This window comes from Portunus trituberculatus, chromosome 47 (assembly GCF_017591435.1).
Source record: "Portunus trituberculatus isolate SZX2019 chromosome 47, ASM1759143v1, whole genome shotgun sequence".
In the NCBI taxonomy this organism is placed as follows: Eukaryota; Metazoa; Arthropoda; class Malacostraca; order Decapoda; family Portunidae; genus Portunus; species Portunus trituberculatus.
Window position 1 is genome coordinate 36,719,783 of NC_059301.1, and position 10,577 is coordinate 36,730,359.

Here is a 10,577-nt window from a genome sequence, read left to right on the forward strand (position 1 = left end):
TGTTTACACAACCGGATGACGTCACTGAGTCAGCTGGTGGTTCCAATAATGTTCTCGTGCGTCTACCTATCAAAAAGTTATTGTACCATGTTCGCTCCGTCCTCTCCCTCGCTCAGTCAAGGCCAGTTCGACCATGGTCCACGAATATTACACAGTAATTTAAAAATGCATTTCATGACCTTTATAAATGATTAATTAATGTATAAAAAAGTAATTGCTTATAGTCTGACCGGGCTTAATTTACGGCTATGGTGGGGCGAGGGTATCTCTACAGTTCTGCCACGATTCCAAAAAATGCGATGTGAAATGGAAGTTACTGGTGTACAAGGCATCGCAAACACCATCACTTCAGATGTATAAAATTTTGACTTGTGTATATAGATGGCTGAATTAACAGTCAGTAACCATCATATGCATAAAAAAAACTATAGTACCATGAAAACATGGCATACATATTCAACAGTGTTGCTGATATCAACTGTAGTAACTTATAATGGTACTTAGCGTATGTTTAGGGTGTGTAATAATATCAGCGTTACAGATATAAGATAATGAGCATGGAAAACAGAAATAATCTATTATCCAAAGTAAGAAAAAAAAAATAGTAGAAGTCTTGTGAGTGGCGGCAATACTGATGAATCCAGCCTGGCCAGGCCGAATAGCCTCACCTTGTAGTACCAGATGTTGCTATAATTATAAGATAAAATGCTCACATTTACTGGCTTTTACAGTAATTTCAAGGGTGAGGCATAATCGCATTCATAATTCGTAAGCCAAGCTAATGTGTAGTTTCTTTTTTTACAAAATAGTAGGTATATGCCAATACCTAAGTAAAAGAAAAAAAAAAGCCTTATTCACTTATGAGCGGCAACTCTTCCACACCCAGCTGGTGGCCTTGACACATTGTGGTGGTGATGTGACTGACCTCGTGCTACTCACTTATATATATATATATATATATATATATATATATATATATATATATATATATATATATATATATATATATATATATATATACAATTATAAATGACTCTCTGCTTACCTTTGATTCTTTAGTAAGAGAGAGAGATTAACAGAACAACAGTAGTGAAAACGTGGCAACACTGTACAGAGACGCTCGCCCCCCCCATGACCGTAAATTAAAGCTGGTCAGACTATAGTAACTTTATTATCGGTCATTCATAGATTTATGTTAACATCAGCAATTCATTACAACCACGTTGGTATAAAATTCTAGATTACATATGGGATATTGGGATAAAGAAACCTACAACATGGTTTGGATTAAATGTTATTTACAAATGTTAACTACATTATACATTAGTATGAATGTGATTATCCTGTCAAAGTGTGAAGCTTCGTCTTTTTCCCAGATATCTTACTCTGGTGTAAGAGATCATTTTATTTGCTACAGAAGTTGTTAAGTAAGGCATTTGTTGATGCCCACACTAACATTTTCTGAATTTTGTCTATGTTGTGTTCATTACCACAATTATTTATTGGTAGGAAAACTTCATTGTCTGCAAGAATTTTCATTGTTATTTCTGTGGCGATATTTCTATGGTTGAGTGAATGTATAAAGTCAGGGTTTGATGTTAGTTTGTTGATTGCAATATAATTGTGCATAACAATATTGACTACTCCCTCATCAAGGTAGAGAAGTGAACCTCTAGTGATGCCTTTTATGTAGCTGTTACTGTCTGGCATATCCTCTACATTTTCATTACAAGTTAGCAAGTCTTTACATGAATTACATTTATTTTTTTGGTAACTACATAACAATAACCTGCCAAGTACGTGAGAACTAGGAGATATTCCATGCTTTTTTCAATGTCATCTCGTGTAATTTCTACATCAAAGTTACTGAAATTTGATAAATCATCACTGTGCATTTTTTCCCACTTTGTTTCTTTTAAATCAGATAAGTCTACGTTCTGCTTTCTGAGAGGTATTTTTAGTACTGACATAAGTCTTAATTTTTTCTCACATTCAAATACCTGTCGCATAGAAACATTATAATTACTGCCTGCAAGTTGGCAATATTGACTGAATCTGGCCTCAAGTTGGTCAGTTTGAAATTTTGCTGTTAATACATATGGCATTTTTAGTTCATTTATGCAATAACTGGTTACCTGGATTATTGCTAATGTTGTGTGTCTTAATGCAGTAAATGTTTCCTTGCTTAGTTTACCACTGACTATGTCTGTGATATTCCAAGCATCTAGCTAGTCACAAAATTTATACAGAAACATATATCCTTCGTTGTCAGTATCATCTGTCAATGGTTTAGCATAATTGTTCTTAAGGCGGCAACCTTTACATGGAGAATTAACATTTATGACTGTCCACACAAAGATTACTCTTACATAATCTGCAACTTCACGGTAGAAAGGCAAACAATGTTTTTCCCCTAAAGTAAGAAGTGCCTGCATGACATATTCATTAAATATGCGATGCACCAAGTTTACACTTTGTTTTTCTAGGTTAGATGGACACAGTGATTTTAATGTGAGTTTATACGCATGAGATAAGAGTGACTCTGCTTCCAAAGAGTGAAGTTTCCTGAGAGTTGCGAAAGGAGGGAGCACTGCAAATTTTTGTGGTTGTTAAGTCTGCGTCATCAAAGGAGAACTGTGGATATTTCATGGTTTTATCAATGTCTTTTTGACCTAATCAATTATTTCTTATACATTTTAGTAAATGTACAGCATCAAACATGAAAAAGAGAGACCTTGATTCTGTTGAAGTAGACTGTAATGATGGATGAGGGTAAACAATTGATAATGTAGGTGGCTCAGCAAAATATGACATAGCTTTTCTGTTAATAGAGTTATTATCTGTTACAACACATACCACCTTGAATCCTATCTGTTCCAGGCCAATTATGACTTTTTTTTTTTTTTTATGAATGTGAAAAGGGTTTCAGCTTTCATAATTCTCGTTGGTAAAATGTGGACTACATCTTTAAACTTAGAACATAAGCTGCTTACCATAAACACAAACGCACTCTAAGCTGCTTCATTAGCATCAAATGCTGAGCCAACAACATTACCACCTTTATAATCAAAATATGGCTTTATGTGGATTTCATCAATCATTAGCGTTACTGTTAGATCATTAGCAGTTAAAAAATTTATTTGTTCATTATGTAGGATAGGAAGTTACTATCGTGTTGTTCTGGTCCTGGGCTCATATTCTGAGACAGTGACAGTCTTCTAAATGTAGAATAACAAGGCAAGATCAAATATCCCATAGTCCTCAGTAGCCTATATCCTTGAGGAGAGCAGCTATACAAGAGAGATGAAAATACTAAAAATTCTGATGAGTATTCAAGCTTCTTTAGTGTCATTAAGTGAACTTGCTCACACATTCCTCTTAATACATTTTTGTATTTAGATGACTCCTCCCTCAGTATACTCAAGAGTGACAAGACATGCCTAACTCCTTCCAGGAGTTGAAACCCTGTCATCAGTATCACATTTTTTGAGGTTGTCCAACAGTTCAGAGAATCAATATCCCTCACATGGGAAGGGGTTCTGTAATTCCCCAGCCTGTGCATTTCAACATTATCAACAAAAGTTCTGACAGCTAAACAATCATCAATAATCAGAGATACTTTGATTTTAGGGCTTGGTCTGCAAATTATATTACATATTAATAGGGAGTTATCAAGTTTAATAACTTTCCAGTACTTGTCAAGAGAGCAGAGTTTTTCGAAAGTTCACTAAGATTTTCAAAGCTTATATTCATCAGATGTTGTACCTCATCTTCAACACTTTCTGCAATTGCTGTTCTTATTGCATCCTGTTCCTTCCTGCACTTCCTCTCTTCTGGAAATTCTCTTATCAAGGGAGTTCTTGAAAGGTATGTGGGGCAGTTGGGTAACTGTGAAGGAACTGCCCCTTTATGAAGCCTTGGAATCTTTAAGTTGACTGTAAGGTTAGTTCCTGTCCTCTCATCGAAGTACGAGGTCTCCTCTATGTCTCCGGGAACGAAGTGTAGTTCACACACCTAGGAACAAGCGAAAAGTTGTTATAATGTTAAGAATAAGAACACATCATATTATGTATATAATAAGACAGTCACACACACACACACACACACACACACACACACACACACACACACACACGTGGCCATCCCCCCTATTTAAACACACACACACACACACGCACATAGGCTAGGGTTTCATATCAACTGAACCAGTGCCACTTGCACCAGTACCACATGCACCAGTGCCAACTGAACCAGTGGTCAACTGAACCAGTAACCATTTGAACCAGCGACCATCCGAACCAGTGCAACTTGAACCAGTGCAAACTGAACCAGAACTACTACTTGAACCAGTACTATTTTAACCAGTGACCATCTGAACCAGTGGTCATCTGAACCAGTGCAACTTGAACCAGTGCAAACTGAACCAGTAGTACTTGAACCAGTACTATTTCAGCCAGTGACCGTGTAATACAATTTAACCCTTTTTCGAAGGCCGATGTTACTGTACTACGTTGTGTAACCCTTTCATTACAGGTGTAACTCGTTTATGTTAGCATCCTCCCTGCACCAGCTTAAACCACGCATACTGAATTAAAACAAGAAATAATCCTAGGCTTTGTACTGAATTAAAACAAGAAATAATCCTAGGCTTTGTACTGAATTAAAACAAGATATAATCCTAGGCTTTGTACTGAATTAAAACAAGAAACAACCCTAAGCTTTGTATTGAATTAAGGTAAGAAATAATCCTAGCTTTGTACTGAATTAAAACAAGACATAAACCTAGGCTTTGTACTGAATAAAAACAGTAAATAATCCTAGGCTTTGTATTGAATTAAGGCAAGAAATAATTCTAGGCTTTGTACTGAATTAAAACAAGATATAAACCTAGGCTTTGTACTGAATTAAAACAGGAAATACTCCAAGGCTTTGTACTGAATTCAAGAAAGAAATACTCGTATACCTAGGCTTTGTACTGAATTAAAAAAAAAAAAAATTGAAAAGAAATAACACTAGGGTTTGTACTGAATTAACACACTCCTCCCGAAAAAAAAAAAAGGTTCAGATGGTCACTGGTTCAAATAGCACTGGATCAGATGATGGTCACTGGTTGAAGTAGTACAGATTCAGTTTGCACTGGTTCAGGTTGTACTGGTTCAGATCACCACTGGTTAAGATGGTCACTGGCTGAAATAGTACTGGTTCAAGTAGTACTGGTTCAGTTTGCACTGGTTCAGATCACCACTGGTTCAGATTGTCACTGGTTGAAATAGTACTGGTTCAAATGACCACTGGTTCAAACGACCACTGGTTCACTTGACCACTGGTTGGTTTAGTTGACCACTGGTTCAGTTGGCACTGGTGCATGTGGTACTGGTGCAAGTGGCACTGGTTCAGTTGACCGGCAACCATAGGCTAAGTGATGATGATGATGATGATGATGATAATAACAGTAACAATAATATCAATAATAACAATAATAACACTACTACTACTACTACTACTACTACTACTAATAATAATAATAATAATAATAATAATAATGTTGATTGATAAGTAAATTTTGTAAGTTTACATTAAATACCGTCATGCTCATTATATAATTATCATTATTAGTGCCATCTAGACTTAGGTATGTCCCCACTGGAAAACTTTTGTGAAAATCTTTGGGAAATGCTAAAACATATTTTGCATGTTATTCTTGTCATAACTGTTAAACACTGTTTTAGAGTCATGATAAAGTATCTCTCACACCTGACAATATAGTTTTTCCCATACAAGATGGAGAAGAAATACAGTTTTCCCCATAGAGTACAAAGAAGGAATGCAGTTTTTCCCATGGAAAATAGAAAAGAAATAATTTTCCATATAGAAAATAGAAAATTTTTCCCCATAGAAGACAGATGAAATATTGTTCCCCACAAAAAAACAGAGCTAAAATAATTAGTTTTTCCCCAAAGAATACCTACAAAGAGATAGGTACAGTTTTCAACACAAAAAACAAAAGAAACTTAGTTTTTTTCCATAGAAGACAGAGAAGAATAAGTTCTCCCAACAGAGGATTTATAAAGAAATAGTTTTTCTCATAGTAGATAGATAAGAAATAACAATAGTTCCCCACAGAAGATACAGAAGAACCGTTTTCCTCGTAGAATATAGAGAAAAAAGTTTTTCCCGTAGAAGATAGAGAAGAAACTTATAAAGTTTTCCCCATAGAAGATGAAGAAATATAGTCTTCCATATAGAAGATACAATAGGCAGAAAAATATTTTTCCAGTGAATACACAGAAACCCACCCCAGCTCGGTAAAGCTTTTCATACAGAAGACAGAGACGAAATAGTTTTCCACATAGAAGACAGAAGAAATACAGTTTACCCCATAGAAGACAAAAGTAATACAGTTTTCCACATACAAGACAGAAAAAAATATTTTTCCCAGAGAAGACAATTGCAATAAAGTTTTTCTTATGGTAGATAGAGAAGAAATACAGTTTTCCCCACAAAGACAGAAAAAAATCAATTTTCGTCATAGAAGATAGAAATAAATAGGTTCAGTTTCCTCCGTAGAAGAGAGAGGAATGAATAACTTTCCTCATAAAAGATAGAGAAATAATTTTTTTTCCATGGAAGATAAAAAAAATAGTTTCTCCTAAAGATCTATAATCTGTAGAGAAGAAATACAATCTAATCATTGGAGAGACAAAAACGTTTCCCCAAAGAAGACAAAATAAATAGTTTTCCCCATAGAACGGTTGACATATGGAATTAATAAGGGAGGAAGTGGTTATGGCAGCTAATGTACACAAGTTTAAAGAGAAATTGGATGCATATAGTTATGGAGACAGGTCGTAATGAGCTTTGCTCGGACCCTGTACAATACACACACACACACACACACACACACACACACACACACACACACTGTGGTCTTCGTTAATGTGATCTCCCTGTCTCCTGATTACTACGTTCTTTATTACTTCTTACAATAATCTTGTAGTGTATCACATCAAATTCAATAAGAACTACCAATAAAATTAATAATGGCAAAGTAACCACTGACATAAAAAATCAACGGACATTAGGTAGGCTATGATCATGGCAGCCTCCGGCCCATCTTCCTTCCCAGGCTAACCTGCCTCCGTATTCATATTTAAATGTTATGGATAAATTATGATTTAACTGGTACTATAAAAACATTTCTACCTTAGACCGGCTAGTCTTAATTAATTCTCATTATAGAAAATATTATTTGTTTGTAGCCTTCGTACCTACTATAGCGAATGCACTGGCCCTGCATAAGACAACTTGCAATTATATAATGATGCCTCTAGTATTTATCACCTTACTTTCTAATAAACCTGAAATGCATCGGAATATCAGCAATAATAATAATAATGGTATAATAGAGTATTACTTACCCTGCTGCTGTGGTTAGGGGTAAAGTTGTCCCGCTTGATGGCTCTAATCCATTCCCCTGACAATTCTTCATCTCTTGGGAAAGAAAATACAGCCACCTTAGGACCAGTGGGATAATTTCCTTTACATAGAGGTACACAGCACCTGCTGGGCATGATGATATGTAAAGGACAGAACTGAGGAAGTGCGAGATGATGTGAATATTGTAACACAAGGCCGAGACTGACGCACTTAACGGCAGACTCGGGCTGAGCGGCAGGCGGCAGCGCAACCGTAGTTATGACCGAGTAGCGTGACGTCACGGGACTTTTGTATTCAAACGCTCAGGCCTTTAGAAGACGGCTGTGTAAACACTACACTACGCGGTGTGTGTGTGTGTGTGTGGTGTGTGTGTAATTCACCTCGGTCGCGTGCTGGGCACCCAGCCAGTCTTCCCCATTACGGAGCGAGCTCAGTGCTCATAGACTAATCTTCGGGTAGGACTGAGACCACAACACACTCCACACACCGGGAAAGCGAGGCCACAACCCCTCGAGTTACATCCCGTACCTATTTACTGCTAGGTGAACAGGGGCTACACATTAAGAGGCTTGCCCATTTGCCTCGCCGCCTCAAGGATTCGAACCCGGACCCTCTCGAATGTGAATCGAGCGTGCTAACCACTACCCTACGCGGTGTGTGTGTGTGTGTGTGTGTGTGTGTGTGTGTGTGTGTGTGTGTGTATTTACCTAGTTGTAGTTTTACAGGGCCTGGGCTTATGCTCGTGTGGCCTCGTCTCCATATCTACACTTATCCAATTTCTGTTTAAAACTATGCACACTCTTTGCTGACACTACTTCCTCACTCAAACTGTTCCAAGTCTCAACACATCTTTGCGGGAAACTATATTTTTAACATCTTTCAGACATCTTCCCTTCCTCAGTTTCTTATTATGCGATCTTGTGCTTCTAATGTCATATTCTTCTCTCAGGATTAGTTTGACATTATCCACTTGATCCATTCCGTTAATCAATTTATAAACTTGTATCAGATCCCCTCTCTCTCTTCTCTGTTCCAGGGTTGGTAGATCCATAGCTTTTAGTCTCTCCTCATATGTCATCCCTTTAAATTCTGGAACCATTCTTGTAGCCATTTTTTGTAGTCTCTCCAATTCCTTATGTGTTTCTTTTTATGGGGGTCCACACAACTCCTGCATATTCCAATCTAGGTCTTATTTTAGTACTTATCAATTTCTTCATCATTTCTTTGTCCATATAGTGAAATGCTAATCCAATATTCCTTAGCAAATTATACGTCTCTCTGAAAATTCTATCAATATGGCTTACCGGTTGATTGTTTTCTTCCATTGTCACTCCCAAGTCCTTTTCCTTTTTTACTTTTTCTAGTTCTACTCCATCTCCCATCTTATAGATTCCCACTGGTCGTCTTTCACTTTTTCCCATTTCCATGACATGGCTTTTGTCCACATTGAATTCCATCTCCCATTTTTTACTCCATTTCCAGATCTTGTTTAAGTCTTCCTGTAGTATTTCACAATCCTCTTTTTGTTTAATGACTCTGCACAGTTTCGCATCGTCCACAAACAGATTTATGTAGCTGTTCACTCCCTCTGGTATGTCATTTATATATACGAGAAAAAGTATTGGCGCCAATACTGACCCTTGTGGCACTCCGCTGTCTACTGTTCTCCACTTGGACTTCATATCTTTAACTATCGTCCTTATTTCTCTCCCCTCAAGTAATTTTCATCCATCTCAATGTGCTTCCTTTTAAGCCACCCTTCTCCTCTAACTTCCATAGTAATCTTTCATGTGGCACTTTATCAAACGCCTTTTTTAAATCTAAATAAATACAGTCAATCCATCCCTCTCTCTCTTGTACTTTATCAACTATTCTAGAGTAGAAACTCAATAAATTTGTTACACATGACCGACCTTTTCTAAAACCAAATTGGCTATTTGATAATAATTTGTTGTCTTCAAGAAACTCAATCCATTGCTTCTTTATTACTCTTTCACACATCTTGCATATTACACTAGTTAGTGATACCGGTCTGTAATTTAAAGGTTCTTCCTTCCTTCCGCTCTTATATATGGGAACCACCTCAGCTCTTTTCCACTCCACTGGTACTGTTCCATTTTCTATTGAGCATTTTATGATGTTGTATATAGGACTTGCTAGTTCTTCCCTACATTCTTTCAGTATTCTGCCTGAGACTTCATCCGGTCCCATTGCCTTTTCCTCATCTAGTTCTGTCATCAACTTTTTTTTTTTTTTTCAAGCTTGGTTACTTTAATCTCTTTCATATGGAGTCTCTCTATTACCCTGTGGTCTTTCAAATTTGGATTCCTTAGTAAAGACCTCCTGAAATTTACTATTTAACAGTTCTGCCATACTTTTTGGGTCTTCCACCATTCCGTTCTCTCCTTTTAACCTTTGTATTGTTTCTTTTTGTCTTATTTTTCCATTTATGAATCTGTAGAACAATTTTGGTTGTTCCTTACATTTTTCGACAATGTCCTTTTCATAGTTCCTTTCTTCTTCCTTTCTCACCTTAGCATATTCATTTCTTGCTGTTTTGAAGTTTTCCTGATTTTCTGGATTTCTGTTCCTTCTCCATCTTTTCCATGCTCCATCTCGTTTATCCTTTGCCCTAGCACACCTTATGTGTGTGTGTGTGTGTGTGTGTGTGTGTGTGTGTGTGTGTGTGTGTGTGTGTGTGTGTGTGTGTGTGTGTGTGTGTGTGTGTGTGTGTGTGTCATGATAAGTTACATGGAGAAAAATGAAAATGAATAGATGTCTATGGAGTGTAGATGCAGCGAACACGTGGTGTGTGAGCAATTAAAGGATTACAACCACCTGGTAGGAAGTGTGGGGCATTGGGGTCTCAGGCAGCTGAAGTTTACTACCTGCACCATCTCGATGCTCGGTCCGCTAACAAAACGGACTGAGCGTCGCAGGAGCAATTTTGCCACGCTCAGTCACGGCCTTCTCATACAGGCCTGATGGATGTGACGTCACGCGGCCGTAACGTCAGTGCGAGTAGGCCATCCGCGTCTACTGGGTGTGTCGGGAGTGTTTTGGAACTCCGCCGTGGTCTTGTTTTAAGTGGTTTTGGTGCATTCACTAGGCCTTCTGCCATGCCTTACAAGTGTTGCGTT

The 10,577-nt window shown here is 37.4% G+C and overlaps 1 protein-coding gene across 1 annotated transcript; it reads right to left on the bottom strand.

Annotated features, from left to right (window-relative positions):
• Window positions 1-1,278: 1,278 nt before the first annotated feature.
• On the bottom strand, window positions 1,279-7,862 carry LOC123520642. Its single transcript, XM_045283122.1, has 2 exons — window positions 7,419-7,862; window positions 1,279-4,014 (listed from the first exon to the last, which is right to left on the bottom strand). Exons 1-2 carry the CDS (start codon window positions 7,569-7,571, stop codon window positions 3,658-3,660), a joined length of 510 nt encoding a protein of 169 aa, XP_045139057.1. The 5' UTR covers window positions 7,572-7,862; the 3' UTR covers window positions 1,279-3,657.
• Window positions 7,863-10,577: the final 2,715 nt, after the last annotated feature.